Source organism: Dipodomys ordii, unplaced genomic scaffold, assembly GCF_000151885.1.
Source record: "Dipodomys ordii isolate 6190 unplaced genomic scaffold, Dord_2.0 Scaffold183, whole genome shotgun sequence".
Lineage (NCBI taxonomy): Eukaryota > Metazoa > Chordata > Mammalia > Rodentia > Heteromyidae > Dipodomys > Dipodomys ordii.
The window spans coordinates 474,016-490,509 of NW_012267399.1; the positions used below are offsets into that span (position 1 = coordinate 474,016).

The 16,494-nt window shown below is 49.7% G+C and overlaps 1 protein-coding gene across 1 annotated transcript in view; it reads right to left on the reverse strand.

Annotated features, from left to right (window-relative positions):
• Positions 1 to 1,122: 1,122 nt before the first annotated feature.
• Positions 1,123 to 16,494, reverse strand: part of Otog (otogelin) — a 64,375-nt gene continuing 49,003 nt past the window's right edge. The window contains exons 39-55 of the mRNA XM_013034118.1: positions 16,004 to 16,244; positions 13,365 to 13,591; positions 13,053 to 13,191; positions 10,899 to 11,093; positions 10,480 to 10,692; positions 9,877 to 9,981; positions 9,613 to 9,720; positions 9,156 to 9,257; positions 8,781 to 8,879; positions 7,499 to 7,539; positions 6,399 to 6,474; positions 6,125 to 6,303; positions 5,275 to 5,379; positions 4,971 to 5,090; positions 3,873 to 3,918; positions 1,586 to 1,665; positions 1,123 to 1,467 (exon numbers count right to left, since the gene is read on the reverse strand). Coding sequence (XP_012889572.1) covers positions 1,267 to 1,467; positions 1,586 to 1,665; positions 3,873 to 3,918; positions 4,971 to 5,090; positions 5,275 to 5,379; positions 6,125 to 6,303; positions 6,399 to 6,474; positions 7,499 to 7,539; positions 8,781 to 8,879; positions 9,156 to 9,257; positions 9,613 to 9,720; positions 9,877 to 9,981; positions 10,480 to 10,692; positions 10,899 to 11,093; positions 13,053 to 13,191; positions 13,365 to 13,591; positions 16,004 to 16,244 — 2,277 coding nt within the window. The 3' untranslated portion in view covers positions 1,123 to 1,266. The remainder of the gene's footprint in view (positions 1,468 to 1,585; positions 1,666 to 3,872; positions 3,919 to 4,970; positions 5,091 to 5,274; positions 5,380 to 6,124; positions 6,304 to 6,398; positions 6,475 to 7,498; positions 7,540 to 8,780; positions 8,880 to 9,155; positions 9,258 to 9,612; positions 9,721 to 9,876; positions 9,982 to 10,479; positions 10,693 to 10,898; positions 11,094 to 13,052; positions 13,192 to 13,364; positions 13,592 to 16,003; positions 16,245 to 16,494) is intronic.

Below are 16,494 nucleotides of genomic sequence, written 5' to 3' on the forward strand. Positions count from 1 at the left end.
CCAACTCCCAATACTCTCTCCCCCTTTCCCACTTCATTCCTTTAGAAGCCAGTCCTACATCAGTTCATTCCCAACTAGCAGTAGGACTCAATGCTTGGCACCAATTGGACAGCACAAGTTGGGCATGCCCTCCAGGGTTCTAAAATAGGATCTTCTCTTCCCAGCCAGCATGCCTTCAGATTCAAAGTAAACCCAGACCCTCAGAGATGCTTGGAAGTCTTCCTGTGGTTTATTGATACTTAATAACAGAACACAGTCTGTGGGATTAACAGAGGACCATGTGGCCTTTTCTCCCCAAGGTGGCACCAGGCAGCCACACATCTGCAGACATTCAGGGCAGTGCTGAGGCCTGAGCAATATCAGGTACATGCCTGTGGACCCTGTAGGAGGTCTGGCCCAGGCTTTAGGAAGGACATTCTGGTTTGGAGACCAAGTTCTGACAGATACTAAGGGATGCATGCACACTGGGCGGCATTCTTCCCCAACAGAAGCTCTCTTGCTAAAGAACTTCATGAAGCACAGGGCCTGGTATTGGCTGAAGCACAAACCACATGCTCAGCCCCATCCTGAGGCCAACTCTGCTGTATCCTTGGAGGAAAGGCACATTGCAGAGTCAGGAGCTACACTTGCAGCTTCAAAGTACCCATGACATAAGCTAAGCTCCCTCCAATGGTCACCATTGGAGGTTAACAGTACTGAACATCAGGACATCTCTCTTCTGAGGAAGAGGGGCCTTGAAAGTCATTGAGCTCCCTCCCCCATCTCTGTGCTTGGCCTCACAGATCTCCATGAAAGAACTCTGGCCCTCAAGCTCACTTTCTGTACTTTGGGGGAGTCCCTCTACGTAGCTCTAAGTAGGCCCAAATGTTTCAATTAAAGATCTCTTTCCTTTTAGCGTCTATGTTTCTCCTGTGGTTAAAAAACAACAACAACAACAAGAACCAGGTCACCTAATCATCTATTCTAATCCTGTGTTTAGGCTGGGGTCCACTTTGGTCCCAGCGTCTTAGGAAGAGTCCCATCACCAAAGAACCACCCAGACTCGCAGAAGTACAGGGGCTGGATCTTCAGCCCTTCCTGGTCTTAAGCCAGAGACAGAGTAGAATTCCTGGAGTGCTGAGCTTGTGGCACTTCCCATGGGGAAGAGGGGGAGGTGGGATGGGTGAGTGGAGCCTATTCCGTGTCCACCACCCTTCCTGGGCCAGCTAGAAGAGGAATGTGCCAGTAGTGGGGATGAGTGGCCCAGCAGGTGCTGGCACCCAGGCCTCAGGACCACTGGCAGGCACAGTCAGTGGGCTCCTGCACTGTATAGGGCACCCAGGTGGCATTGGTGGCACAAAAGAGTTGCACAGAGCGCCGCTGCAGCCCCACCTCACGGCAGCACTTGCAGAAACGAGCATAGGTATTGATGTTATGGTTGTAGATGCTGGCGGATGGGCATCTTCCATCACAGGATACTAGATTCACCTGCAGACAGGCAAATCAGTGAGGCAGGCTGAGGTGTACCTATTTATCCCTGCTCCACCCCCAAGCCTTCTGCATCTCCACCCTCGCCCACCCCATCCACCCTGTGGGTACCACGTACAGGAGTGTTGCTCCGGCATTCGTTCTTGCGGATGGTCATGCGAATGGTCACCTTCTTGCAGGAGCGTCCATCTTCTTTACCTAGGGGAAACAGAGTAGATGGGGCCCATTGTGGCCCCCAAGACCTTCCTAAGAGGGCCAGCCTGGGCAGTTAGCATCATGCTGGAGAGCTTCTCTTCCAGGTTAGTGTCCATGCATTAGTGTCCCATGGAGTGGGGCTTTTAACTCAACACCTGGAAGGAGGTGGAGTTGGGAAAAGCAAAGTCCATAGCATTAGCAAACGAGACAGTGGGAGATGTCTGGAAAACTCTTTGGGGGACTCTGCTATGAAAGAGAAAGATTTGGGGTGAGGGGCAGGCTACCTTCCCACCCAAGCCCCAGAGCCTGTCTTTGGCAGCCTGGACATCTTTCTCTGAGCTTCCATTTTCCTACTCTGAGCGGCCACAGAGCAGTGAAATTCTGCAATTTTCAAAGTGGATAGAAACCTCAGTCCCTACTAGGCTGCTTTATACAGTAGGATCTACAGATTTCCCTGTCCCTCAAAGGGGGCTAGGAACTTGTTCATGCTCTGCTCGCAGAACGGTTTTAGGGATGGAAAGTGCTAGGTATAGGGTTTCTCCTTCCTGGACCCTGTCTCACAGGTGACCATGGACATGGCTCATTCCTGCTTTGCCTCCTTCGATGTGCTCCAGTGTCCCCTTACCCAGCCAGGCCTTTCCCAATGCCCCTTCTTGAAGGTATGACTCCCTCCCTCCATACATCTTCTCTCCCTGACCTTCCCTTGTCTTATCGCTCTCCGGGGCACAATCGCTGTCCTATGTGAGGCACATCTGTCATTGTGCTGTTGAAGTGTAAGCTTTAGAGCCTTCTATTGTAGAGCTCCTTCCGTACTTCACTGCGAGTTCTTTTCTCATCCTAAATAAATACTCACTTTGACACCTCAATGCAGAGTTGTAATTATGTGCTTCCTCTGTGAATGAAACCCCCCTTTCCCACTGTAGGTGCTTCAGGCCTCGCAAAGCTCAATGGATCTGTCTCATGATCTATTTCCCTTGATGCTCTGTCTCTCACTAAAATGTCAGCTCCATGAGACCTCGCATATGCCCTGTTTACAACCATGCACATGGTTGGGGCTCAGCAGATACCAGACACTATGTAAACCCAGAGAGCCCACCAGAAATGGGACGGAATTCGTTCTCTTGGCCCCCAAGCCTTCCCCTGCCTCTATGGCAGGAGAACCAATGGCTGTCCTGACCATAGCACTCTGGGCCCTGAACAGAGACTGGCTGGGTGACCAGCACCAGCAAAGCAGTGATGGCATTGGGCAATGGTGTGCACTAGGTCAGGGGGAGCTGCTAAAGCATTTCCATGCAAGCCCAGGGAATATTGCTCATTACCCAGCATGCACTGTGGGCCAAATGGTCGTTGCCAGAGTCAGGGAGCAAGGGCCTCCCCCTCCCTCACCCTAGGTGCTCAGGCCACATAGCAGAACAGTACTGTGGAAAATAGCAATGCAGCTGCCTGCCTCCAGTCCTGTGGGCTTCTGAGTGAAGTACCTGGACGGCAGTGGACACTAACCCATGGAGAAGAGGTGGACCTAATGGGGACCACAGGAAACAAGGTCCCCAGAGAACCTGAAGAGAGGGACATCAGTCTCAGGTCACACAAGAATTCAGCGCATGAGGCTGTGGGTCAGGTATTAATTAACTAATGATGTCCTAAGCCTGCTTTCTGATAGTAAATGCTGTGGTCATAAGAGGGGCTCGTATTATACATCCCTCTGGGAGTAAGCCTTGAGCAGCATGGGGTGGGGGCGCAGTCAGTCACAGGAGCAAAGGTCATTAGACCTATTGTCTGTCTATTTATGCATATGTGGTTGGGAGCTACTGGGTCTGGGTGTGTGGGTGTTTGGACAGATGCACAGTAGGAATTCTGGAGACCTGAATCCCATTCAGGAAAAAACCTCTAAGCCCAGAGTTGCTGCCTACAAAGGAGAACTAAAGTGGGGGACATCCACACTGGAGTCCTTGTCAATGATAGTCAGAGGCAGAGTGACTGCAATGTCCGCCTTGTCTGCAAGGAGAAGCAGAGGTGTGATATCAGGGCAGAAGGGAAAGCATGTGTGTGGCCTTCAGCCATCCCTATGTGTATGTCAGTGCCATGAGCCTCATGTTGGGAATTACCCTTCATCTGCTCATCTGAACAAGTGCCAGAGGCCTGGCCCTCTCACCCCTGACATGATACTCTGCCTCCAGCACCCCTCACCGCTGAGCTTCCACCACACTCACATGTCCTGCAGCATCCTTCCAGGGAAGGTACAACAGAGCCCCCGACCTAGAGGGAGACAAGGGAGAGGCAGGTGGCAACCTCTGATTAGGAGCTGGTACCCCAGCCATAGGCAAAAAAAAAAAACGAGTCTGAGAGTCTTGACTCTGTTTTTCCATGGTGTCCCAGGGCAGAAGCTCCAGGCATGGGAGAGGAGGAGGGGTCAACCTGACTGACAGCTAGCATGGAGTCTGCAGATAGCCCCTGGTGAGGCTGGGGCTTGGGTAAAGAAGCTACAGGGCCTCTCTTCTTTCCTCATCCTCCCCTACTGCCTCTGTCCTGGGAAAGAGGAAAATTTGGAGCCATCCCTCCATTACTGCTTCCCTGCAAGGAGTGTCAGAGGAAGAGGTACAAGGGTAAGTCCATTTAAGTTAGTGTTCTCGGGTCAGTCTCAGCCCTGGAGAAGCCATCCTTCTCTGGGCAAAGATCCCCTACTGCCCTGCTTCTTTATTGTGAGATGGATAGAACAATGGATTGGGGTAGCTCTTTGTAAAGTAGTGTTTGTGAATGTGTAGATGAGGCTGTGGGTTTCAGGATACATGTGTGGTTTTCTGAGTGCATATTTGAGCATGTGTGTGTACATGTGTGATCTCGCAGGTCTAAGTTTATATATATATATAAGCCTATATAATCAGGTATGGGTGTCTGTTTTCTAGAGAAGAGTCAGAGATCTTAAAATATCCAATATTAACCTTTGTAACGTTATTAACTCATGCCCTCCAGGAATCCTCTTCTTTATGTCCATTTGGACAGTTATGGCTCAAGACACATGTCAGCCACAGGACTAATCTGTGAGTACCTGTCTGTGCATGTGCAAGAGTAGGCCTCTCTGAGGGCCTTGAGGTATGTCGGTATGGAGGTGTACATTAACATCCTTGTGGGGTGTGTGAGGTGTGTGGCCAACTGCCTGTGATGCTGCCAGGACTGTATACCTGCATGCATCCGTGCATGGTCATGTGAATGTGTGATGATGCTCATCCTATCATCCTATGCTCCTAAGCACAGGACTCCTGCCCTGTCACCACCACCACTAGTGAGAAAGTAGGAGAGAAGACACTGACCTTGGCGCACTCTGTCTCATTGAATGGTGGGCAGCTGATGGGCGAGCGAACAAGCACAGCACCCAGGGGGGTGCTGCCACAGTGGTGGCGGGCGCAGTCTGCAATCCAGGACGTCCCGGGCTGGAGAAGGCAGAGATGGGTGATGGGAGCATGTGACCATACAGACAGCTCTGAGGACAGGTACAACCTAGGACCTGCCCAACACCCTCCTCTGTATCAAGCCCCGGCCTGAAAGCCAAAGAGGGTCCTGCTTATAAAGACCCCTTTTAGGGTAGCTTCCCGGGTGGGCTTGGGATCTGCTTACCAAGAACAGGGAGGTGGTGCCGTTGGGGAAAGTAAAGAGGCAGGAGACGTTCCTGCAGGAGCCGCAGCAGGCTGCCAGGTCCCGTGGGTGCTCATATTCCTGATTCTGTAGGCCAGGACAGGAAAGGAGGCTCAGCCTGGTGCAACTTCCACCCTCCACTCTCCATGACCTGCTTGCTTCTGAGTGAGTGCAAGGCCTCTGCGGGGGCTCGGGAAGGGGAGTCGCAGTCTACTTCTATCTCAGATAACAGGCAGAACAATCTAGTCCCTACCCGAATCCCTGTGACTGCCTTCCCTGTGGCCAGGGACCTCTACCCTTCTGGAAGAGGCAGTATTCTGACAATCAAGGTACCAATTTTGGTTCTAGGTGGACCTCAATTTGAGTCTCAATTCCTGCAGGACTCCTGATAAATGACTACATCTGCCTCCATTATACTTTTCTCATCTGAGAAATGGGAGTCATTCTAATACCGTTTATTCAAAGAATCCTTATTTGGGGCCTCGCTATAAGTCAGTCACTATTCTGGGTGCTACAAGCGCTCAACAAAAGACAACAACACACACAATAATCCAACCCCTAGGGAATGTGTCAGGCATCCCGTGGGTGTTTAATAGATGCACATTCTGCCTGTTAAATACCCACCTTTGCCGGGCCTTAATTCTGACTCTTTACTATTGCTTCTGGCTTCTCCTAATCTTTGTAAGCCAGTTAGAAAGCCAGTGTGGTGCCCACTATCCAGACTTGTGGGTGGCAGGGCCAAGCAGCCAGGGCTGCCTGATTTCTAGAATACCTAGCATCTGCCAGGACAGCCCTCCTGACCCCCACAAGCCCCACACTGTCCCGCCTGTACCGCCTCACAGTGAACGTCACAGAGCACAGAAGTAGTGTTGATCTGGTAGAAGCTGGTGAGGGGGTCCAGCACGTCTGTACAGCGAGAGGTGTGGCACACACCATCTGCTGAAAGCTCTACCACCGTCTGGCCAGGCTGCATCACCCCCAGCTCGCGGCTCAGACACACGGGTGCTTTTACTGGGTGGGCAAACAAGGGTAGAACAATCCTCAAGAACTCAGCCACCAACGATGGCCCGCCCAAGGCTTGTCCACCCAGGGACTTCCCCACTCACCACACTCGTACTTGGCACAGCCACACACATTCTCCACGCTGTGTATGAACTCCTCGTCCAGCTGGGACTTCTCCCACTGGGGGAGGCAGAGGTGGTCAGCACCTAGAGTGAAAGCCCCACCCCACCCTCAAGAGCAGTCTGCCACTGGGGCTCCTCTCCATCAATCGCCTCCTACAGTGGACAGAAGGGCCTGGCAGGCCTAGGGAGCCTTGGCATCCTAGGAACTCCATCACTATCCCCACTCAAAGAGAGTCCCCAATGTCCTCCTCTCATTGAGGGATTGTGCACAACTGCTGGTCTAGAGCTCTGCTTGGCCTACACCTACTTCTTATCTTTCTTCACCATCATGGAGAAGAGGGTGGGGATAAGGGAGAAAATGGGAGGTTATGGGTGCCAGGGTGGGGTGAAGGTATAGATGATATAAAAAATGATCTGAATATTACATTTCTTAAAGAATTCTTACTTCCCCCTCTGGTAGTGTACCATGGTGATGAAGGGCATGGACTCTGGAATCAGAATTCCTGACACTAATCTTAGCTCTGGTTTACCAGCTTTGTGACCTTAACCATAACTTCCTTGTTTGAATAGTTGAGATAACTAATCCCAGAATCAACCTCCTGGTTGGTTCCTATGATAATACAGAAGAAAGGTCTGGGAATGTTCTGGGCCCACGGACAACTCTTGGTATATATGAGCTACCACCATGATTACGATCAGTGCCATCATTATTACCACCTTCATCGTCCTCACCATACCTACCGTTACATCATATTGTCATCACCAACTATGCCATCACCATCACCTCTACCAATTCTGCATCGCCATCACCACCACCTCCATCAACTCTACCATTACCATCACCACCATCCTCACAAACTCCACCGTCACCACAGCTATCAGAATCATCTCTATTGACTCTTCATCCCAATTCTGAGGGAAACAGGGAAACAGCACCCAGAAAGCTAGCAGCAGGGCCCAAATAAGAATGCTGACTTGTGATCCAGGGATTATTGCACAAGATTGTGTCTCCAGAAAGGTGCAATGAGGATAGGAAAGAGGAAGCAGAGCAGAGCCAGTGGGCAGGGGCAAGGTCTCCATACCAGATGGCACCGAGGCACAGGAATTGTATCGCAGTCACACTCTGAAAAACAGGAAAGGCCAGGCCCCATCTTAACAGGAATGGTAAGGAACAAATCTCCTGGGGGCTTTCACTGGAGGTACAACCCCCTCTCAGGACACAGATCCAGCTCCAGCCCAGCCCGGAGCAGTAGGGGTGGAGAGGCAAAATCTCAGCCTTCCTCCAACTCCTCATGGGAGCCATAGCTCTTCTAGTTGGGCAGGTGGGTAGTGATGAATCCTGTATAGTAGGCTGCTTGCTGAGAATGCAGTTCAAATAATCAGGCAGGCAGACCACTGACAGATTTCCTTTTGTCACCTGTGATTCATCTGTCTCCCTAGACACGTGGCTTCTCAGAGAACAAACACAACAAGAACAGAACTTCTGACCATCTGAATTTCTCGAGTGTGTTTCAGCTACTCAACTTTGCCACAGCCTTACCCAAGAACAGGTCTGAGCTGTGCAAAATGGGCTGCTGAGCACCACTAAAACAGTTAAGGGACACACCAGCTCTAGCTCTCAGGTTGGAGAGCTGCAGCTCAGAGCAGCTGGAAAACAGCCTTCTCATTTGTGCCTAGCTTTTTCTGTGCTGAGCACAAAGCAAGAAAGAACACAGACTATAATCCTGCCCTTGTGCACTGTGTTCTAGTAAGACCTACAAGCAAAGTACGGAGTTCCTCAACTCATTTCAACTCTTTCTATAAAAGGACAATATAAAAATCACTGGTTTTGATTATTGATCATTGATCCTCTTGTCTGCCCCCTCCAAAGGATGTCAGGTGACTTTTCCCCCTTTTTAAGTACTGGTGGATCATAAGCTCAGAGCTTCAAATCCTCTACCTCCGGAGCTACATCCACAACCCTTCCATTTCTAATTTATTTTCCAGATGGGGAAAAGGGTTTCACTAACTACCTAGGCTGGCTTCAAACTTTCCATCCTCCTTTCACCTCCAAAGTATCTGAGATTACACCCAGGTTTGAGGTGAGTTTTAATATATGTACCATTAGACAGTTGTAGAAACACTTTTAAAAATGGAAAACTGTTTTGGAATAGATAACTTGATTTTTTTTCTGCTTTTAGGCTGCAGAGGAAGCTACAGAATGCTTAGAACGCAGAGTGATGTAGGAGAAGCCAAGTCTTCTGTAGAGACCTGGGAGGTAGAGCCTCAGCACAGATAACAGTGGTGGGCCTCTCTCCCCAACTTGCTCCTCAGTAGGGGCCCTGGATCTCCACCTTGGGGTGGCCCCTCTGATCTAGAACTTACCACAGGACTTGTAGGGACAGCAGCGATCTGGGCTCCATACCTCCACCAGGGCAGTGCCCATGCCACACTGAACTTGGGGGCAACGAAAGCTCTCACACACTGGGGACACAGAGGGATAGGAAATATATTAGTCATAGGCACCTTGGAGTATGAATCCCCAGGGAGCAACACTAACCAAGAAGTATGTGCCCTCCCCCAGTTCCCCCTGAGGTGTCCTCAGTGTCCTTAGACACATCTAGGGCTGAAGTCCAGAGGGAATCTGAGCTACTGGGCTCTCACAGGGCTACTTGTGGAGATTCTGGTGCTGTCCCTGAGGTTAGGAAGGACCCAGAGCCCCTGCCCGCATGGCCCTCTGTATTCCCAGCCAGGACTCACCACACTGGTACAGAGGGCAGCAGAGGTCCGTGGTGTTCCTGTGCACAGTGAGCGCCTCCCCTTCCTGGCAGTCTGGGATGGGATCCGGACAATCACCACAGGCTGCGGGCAGGACAAATCCTTCTGTCAAAGATGGCCCCTTTCTGGGGGATTGTACCTCCTGGGGTACAGAGCAGCTTTCTGGGGGTAGGGATGGGCACTTCCACTACTCAGATGTGGCAGGAGCTAAACCCAAATAAGCATTTGAAGAAGACACTGACTCACTTTGGAGTCAGAACCTAGACATTCCCAATTTTCACCCTGTATCTGACACTGAATAAGCTTCATTTCTTTGTGCACAGTGACCTAGGAGTGACGTGGAGTCCATTTCCTTTACACTGAAGACCCCCTTCCCTGAGCCTGTCCTCCAGCTCACCCAGGATGAGAACGGTGGAGGTCTGAGATCACAATTACCCACCACAGAAGTAGGAAGTACAGCATGAGTCCCCCAGGCGGCCTGAGATCAAGATCTGGTCTTCACGGCAACTGGGAATCAGTTCTGCCTCGCACAGATCCGGGTCACATTCTAGGCAAAGGACAGAGTATAGGCATTGGGAGGACCTGTCTGGCCACACCTAGCTCCTGCCATGGTTCTGCCCCATCTCCAACCAGGATCCAGTCCCCAGATCTACAGGCCGAGCCCTGTCAGCCAGCCCCACTCTCCCCTTCCCTGTCCTCTTACCACAGCTGTAACTGGGGCAGCAGGAGTCCTCCTGAAAGTGGGTGAGGAGGCGGTACCCTGGGCGGCAGGTAGGGGCAAGCCCTTCACACAGAGTCTGGTTGCACACTGGCCAGGGAAGTGCAGGGCCTGTTACCTATAGGCTAGGATGTCCCCCTCCATCCTCCAGCACTGCCCTACTCTTGTTTACTTACCTCTTTACACCCCTGCATCTCCTAAACCTATACTCCTGGAGTCTACTCCAGAGGGGGCCTCTGAGGGTCACCCAAGGTCTGGGACCAAAGAGCAATAAATGTTCAAGATGTGCCATGTGTCAGCTGCTGTTCAAATCAGTGTTGACTCAGACAATTGACAGCCACACTAAGGTTAGATACTACCGAACAGACTCATGTTCCAGGCAGCCCAGCGGAGGCACAGCCCATGTTAAGTATTTTGCCGAGCCTACAAGGTGGAAGATGAGGTCTAGGTCTCCTGATCCCAGAGCCTCTGCTGTTCAGCACCACCCCACGTCGATCGAACTTGGGCTTTCCCCTCCCAGTTCACATCCCACAAGATGCTTTAAGTTTTCCAGGCTAGAGCCATCTGACTAGTGAAGGGTGGACTCACCACAGACAGACCCCAGGCAGCAGGGGTCCTCGGTAGGCAGGAGCAAGATAACCTCCCCAAAGCGTGGGCAGCTTTCAGGCCGGGGCCCCGGGCAATCCAGATCCACAGGGACGATGGTGTCTGGGGCTTGGCACTGGTGCTGGCAGCACCCACTGAGGGAGCTGTTCCAGGTCTCCCCCAATGCCCTGGGCACTCCTGCACTGTCGGTGCAGGCTGCAATGGGGGCATGTCAGGGCACAGGGGACTGAGAGAGTAAGGCAGCCCCAGAATGCCCTGGCTAGACCCTCCCTGAGACATTGATCACCCCAGAACAGGCCTATTAGGAAACAGAGTGGCCCCAGCATGGGCAGCAGGAGGCAAAGGAGACTAGGAGATCAAGCCAGCGTTGAGGAGCCTCCCTGGGGCAGGGAGGGACCTACCACACTTGTCCTCAGGGATGCAGAGTGCAGAATGTCGCCGGTGCAGGATGGTGCCCTCAGAGCACACACAGGCCTCTCCCAGTACCTGGCACTGCTCAGCATCTAGTGGGCCCAGAAGCCCATCCTGGCACGTCTCAGGGGGCTCGCAGGCTGCCACACATGCCTGGTAGGTGGAGTCACTGGAGCACAGGAAGGCTGCAAGGACACAGCAGTCATCAGACTCCAGGCAAGGGCTCCCCAGGCAAGGCCAAACGAGCAGGAAAAGCTGATGAGAGGGCTCAGTGCAGAAATCAGGGTGCTTAATGTTTGACTTCTCTTTATAGCCTAAAGCCCCCATCTGTTTCGCAAATAAAGTTTTATTAAACAATCATGTGTGCTTCTTTTGTATGGTGTGTGTAGCTCTTTTTGTACCACCCGGGAAGAGATAGACACCGCGCAGTTCATAGAGCCTCAAATATTCACGATTTGACCTTTTGATAGAAGAATTTGCTAACTTCTGGCTATAGGTCAGTATTTTCCAACTTTCTTGACTGTAAAAGTGTAATTTACATCGTGATTTCAATACACACAGTATATAGAACAGCAACTTTCAAGCTTGAGGGCAAAAGATTCCCTGGGAGCTTGCCATTGTTGGGACCCCATCCAGAACCAATTGAACCTCTGGCTGTAGGACCCAGGCGTGAATACTTTGTGAAGTTCCCCACATGACTAACAATGGTAGCTGGGATTGAAAATTGCTGACATTTTGAAACAAAAAAATCCTCTCATGAGATAATATCTTCCTATACACACAACACACACTTCTATTTCCATTCTATTCCCCCCCAACCCCACCCCTACCCCACTTCCTGTGGCTTGAACTCTGGGCCTGGGTGCCCAGGGTGCCATCCCTGAGCTTTTGTGCTCAAGTCTAACACTCTATCGCTTGAGCCACAGCTCCACTTCTACATTTTTATGGTTAATTGTACATAAAAGTCTCACAGACTTTCCTGCCTGTGCTTGCTTTGAACCACGATCCTCAGATCTCAGCCTCCTGAGTAGTTAGGATTATGGGTGTGAGCCACTTGTGCCTGGCTCTATTGCATTTTTTAAATGTGGATATTGCCTCAATCAATTGGTATTATATACCATGAATCACCTTCCACAACTTTTTTTGGGGGGGGAGTCCGGTCATGGGGCCTGAACTCTGCACCTGGGTACTGTCCCTCAGCTCTTCAGCTCAAGGCTAGCGCTCTACCACTTGAGCCACAGCACCACTTCCAGCTTTTTTCTTTTTGCTTATCGAACCCAGGGCCTCAGGCATGCAAGGCAAGCGCTCTACCACTGAGCCACCTTCCCAGCCCCCAACCTTCCACAACTTTTTAAAATATCTTTTTCTCTTTTGTAAGAAAGGTCATATAATAGGTGTGGTCTTTCTGGGAGCTGTCCAGAGCCATTTTAGATGTGTTCATAATTAGAAATACACTACTTGAGAGGTCACCCCTGCCTATTGATTTACCTATTAATGGGAGGGAAGGAAGTCAAGGAGGTGTATCTCATTTTAATCCTCAAGAAAACAGAGTGGGGAGGGGGATTCAAAGAAAAGAAATATCAACAAAAATGAAGCAAAGCAAACTACCATTTGCTGTGAAAGCATTTATAGGACACCATAGACAATTATTTCTCATAAGTCATAAATTAAAACAAAACTATTAATCTGCCAGGTGCGGGTGGCTCATGCCTATAATCCTAGCTACTCAGGAGGCTGAGATCTGAGGATCTCTGTTCAAAGCCAGCCTGGGAAGGAAAGTCCGTGAGACTCTTATCTCCAATAAACCACCAGAAAACTGGAATTGGTGCTGTGGCTCATGTGATAGAGTGCTCCCTTGAGCTGAAGAGCTAAGGGACAGAGCCCAGGCCCAGAGTTCAAGTCCCATGACTGCCAAAAAAAAAAAGTATCAATCCACTAATATAAACAGTAATGTTCATTAATACAAAATATATTTTGTATGAATATAAAAATTACATGAAAATACATGTTTTTAAACTCATGAGTATGTCAGTGAATGAAGGAATAAGCAAAGACTTAATAATCTTTGCCCTCGGGGGCCCTTCCCCACTCTAGTAAGGGATGGGAACAATCTCAATGGAAGAAACTTCTGACGCCTTACTCACGGCAATAGTCGGAACGCCGCCACTCAATACACACGTGGAACTTGTGGCACATGGCCACGTATACAGTCAGTGCCACACAAGGCTGCTGCACGTACTTGGTGTCCCGGATCCACAGCTCACAGAATGACTCTGGGGGGATCTGAACACATGCATCCATCAGTGCTCCCTACCCTACGCGAGTGCCCCACATCCCTGGGCCGAGCTCCTCCCAGCCCTGCCCAGCAAACAACGAGCCTTTACTAGTGGATGCTGCCCCCCCACTCCCTCCCCCCGGCAGGAAGTCTCCCCACTCTGAACTCAACTGGCACATACAAAGCGGTGGCAGGCACTGAACGTGTGGTTGGACACCATGCGCAGGCAAGGAGAGCAGTCAGCCGTGGCACAGCTGTCTGGGCGGAAGCGGGTCTGGCCCTCTGAAGTTAAGGAACTGGGCACTTGCCAGCTGTCCAAAAATGGAGCAGGGTCCTCGGCCTCAGCCCCACCCACCACAGAGCCGTCCTTTAAGGTGAGGTCATTGGCCGCATCTCCATCACAAATACCTGCAAGACGCAGAATTATTCCAAGAGCCACAAAACCAACACCCTCCCAGGGCTTCTGCTCTAACTTTGAATACTCATTACAATCACTTTTGTTGTTGGCTTGAATTCAGGGCCTGGGCACTATCCCTGAGCCAGAGCTCCACTTCAAGCTTTTAGATGGTGAATTGAAAATAAGAATCTCACAAACTTTCCTGACTAGGCTGGCTTTGAATCACAATCCTCAGCTCTTACTCTCTTGAGTATCTAGGATTACAGGCATGAGCCACCAGCATCTAGCTACAATAACTTTTTAGATAGTATTTATTGTTACCCACCCCTGCCCCCAACACACACACTTTATAGATGAAGGAAAAATGAGGCAGAAAAAAGCTAGGATATGTGCTGTGTAAGGAACTATCTCTGTCTTGAGGAAATATACCCAAACATTTAGAGATAGACACATGTCATGAGCTTACTTTCAAAAGGTACAGAAATGCAAATTCATATACTATGTATAATGTATGTATATAATGTATATTATGGTATATATAATATTCAAAGAACATAGAAAAAGAGGAATGAGAGAGAAAGAGAAAGAGAGAGAGAAGCAAATAGGGTAAACTGTGAACACTCAGTAAACCTCTGGGTAAAAGGTTATAGGAGTCTCTTGTTCTATTTTTTTCAGCTTCTAAGATGGATATGTCAAAATACAAAGTTATCCCAAAGAATTTGTTTTATCAGAAATTTTTAGCCAATCATAACATGCTTCTTCTTCTTTCCAGAATCAGTCGTATGTTCCTCAGGCTCCTTTGCAGCTGTGTGTGCCAGCCAATGGTATAAGGTGAGGGCACCACTTCCCCATTGTCTTTCCTCTGAAATTGTAAGGAAAACGGCAGCGCTACAGGCCAGGAGAAAAAAAAACTTGTCCCTGAGTTACCATTAATCATGTGGGAATTCACATGTGCAATGAATGAATTTCGGGATGAAGGTGAGGATGTGGCTTGTGTGCTGTAGTGTATGATGTGACCTGCACTTTCCACTCTGTCTCCCACATAGGGGGTCTGTATTCAAGGCTCCAGAAACACACTTCCCCATCTGTGACTGTGCTTGTACTGCTCTCCTTGCCTGAAATACCTTCTCAGACATTTTTCCTTTAAGGATGCCTCCCATGCACCCATCCATGACCTCCCTGATTCCGTATAACACAATTTTCCAAGTCTATCTTTCGCAAAAGTTTTTTAAAGATGAGTGCCAATGCTCATTTTCTCTTAGATTTTCACTAATCTCAGCATTTCCTCTATTATCTAGTGTGATGCCCCAGATATCGAGTGCTAGTTCAAACAAAGGAATCAATGCTCTGATTCCTGCTCTGACATCATGAACCTAGAGCATAATGTAGGGTCAAAACTTTCTGAGTTTATAACCACGCCCGTGAGCACATTTGGGGTCTCGGTTTTGAGTCACCGAGGATTGTGACAAACATATCCTAGGAATGAGTTGGCTTGCCAGACTACTGCTGGCTACAGTGCTTGTTGCTAGAGATGAGCAGAGCAGAAGAAAAGTGAACAAAGCTGCTGTGCTGCTAGAGTATATGCATGTGTGAGAGGATACGTGTATGGGTAAGAATGGAAGCTAAATAGATTCTCTTGCTATTCTTTTCCCAGTGACTGAATAAGCATGCTAATGCACACGTGTGAGTGGAATATGGACAGGGCATTCTGAAAACAGGGACATGGATATGAATTAACACAGTGGTTTAGATGAAGGATGGAGGCTGTGTGTGGGTGTGTTGAGTGTATATGTGTATATGTGTAAACATATACATCCCCCATCATCGTGATCATTGCAGTCTGCATGGAGTATCATGTGATGAGGGATAGTCACACTCAGACTTCTCCTGCATCCCTTTTTCCTAGCCAAATACATCTAGTCTCTTAGGGCATGCTCTCTGACATCACCTATGGTCTGAAGAGCACTAGTTCTTCATGTTGTGACAGTTCTGCCCTGTGTTCTTAGGCAGGCACCTAACTTCTCTGAGACTCCACTCTTCTTTGGCTTAGTGGGGATACTAAGAGCCACCTCTCAAAGCTGTTGTGTAAATGACCTGAAGAAAGTGAGCTCAAAGTGTGGGAAATCTTTGTGAAGGCCCAGGCACCTGCAGGCAGGAAAGACGATCTGGCTTTTGTGGAAACTAACAGACAAACCTGGCTGAAATGACAGCTGGCTAGAGTCCTGTACTATCTCCCTGCTAGCAGTTTCAGCTTTGGAACAAAACAGCAGGTAGATCTCTCTGCTCTGGACGCTCTATTGGTCCCATCTTGGTCTATCCCAGCCCTTCTTCTGGTCCAAAGAACTATGCCTGGTGGCAGAGATGGGCCCAGGAAGCACCACCAGTGCCTAGCTGCTCCCTCCCCCAGCTGGGTCCCACCTCACCACATAGGCCACGGCCCTGGCCTTTGCTGGCTTTGCTGGCCTCCAGGATCATGAGTCCTGAGCTGTGGAGCCACTGGATCTGGATGTCTGAGGGTGTCCGGGCTATATACATGTGGCCTGTATCCTCAATTCTGAACCCATACCTGCTTACAGGAGGCCACACAGCCTGTGAATCCACCGTCACCTTGAGGGATAGGGAGTTCAGTGTGAGCATAGCTTGTCCATCTGTCTGTCTGTCCAACTAACCAGCCAGCCAGCCTGACATTTTTTTGTTCACCTACCCATCCATCAGCTGACAAATATGTCACCTCCTTCATGTCAGGCTCTTTTTCAAGCATATCATATCAAGACTTGTAAGATACTGTTAAATCAGTACTTTAAAAAATTATAATGTTAGGGGCTGGGAAGGTGGCTCAGTGGTAGAGTGCTTGCCTTGCATGCCTGAGGCCCTGAGTTCAATTCCTCAGCACCACATAAGCAAAAAGAAAAAA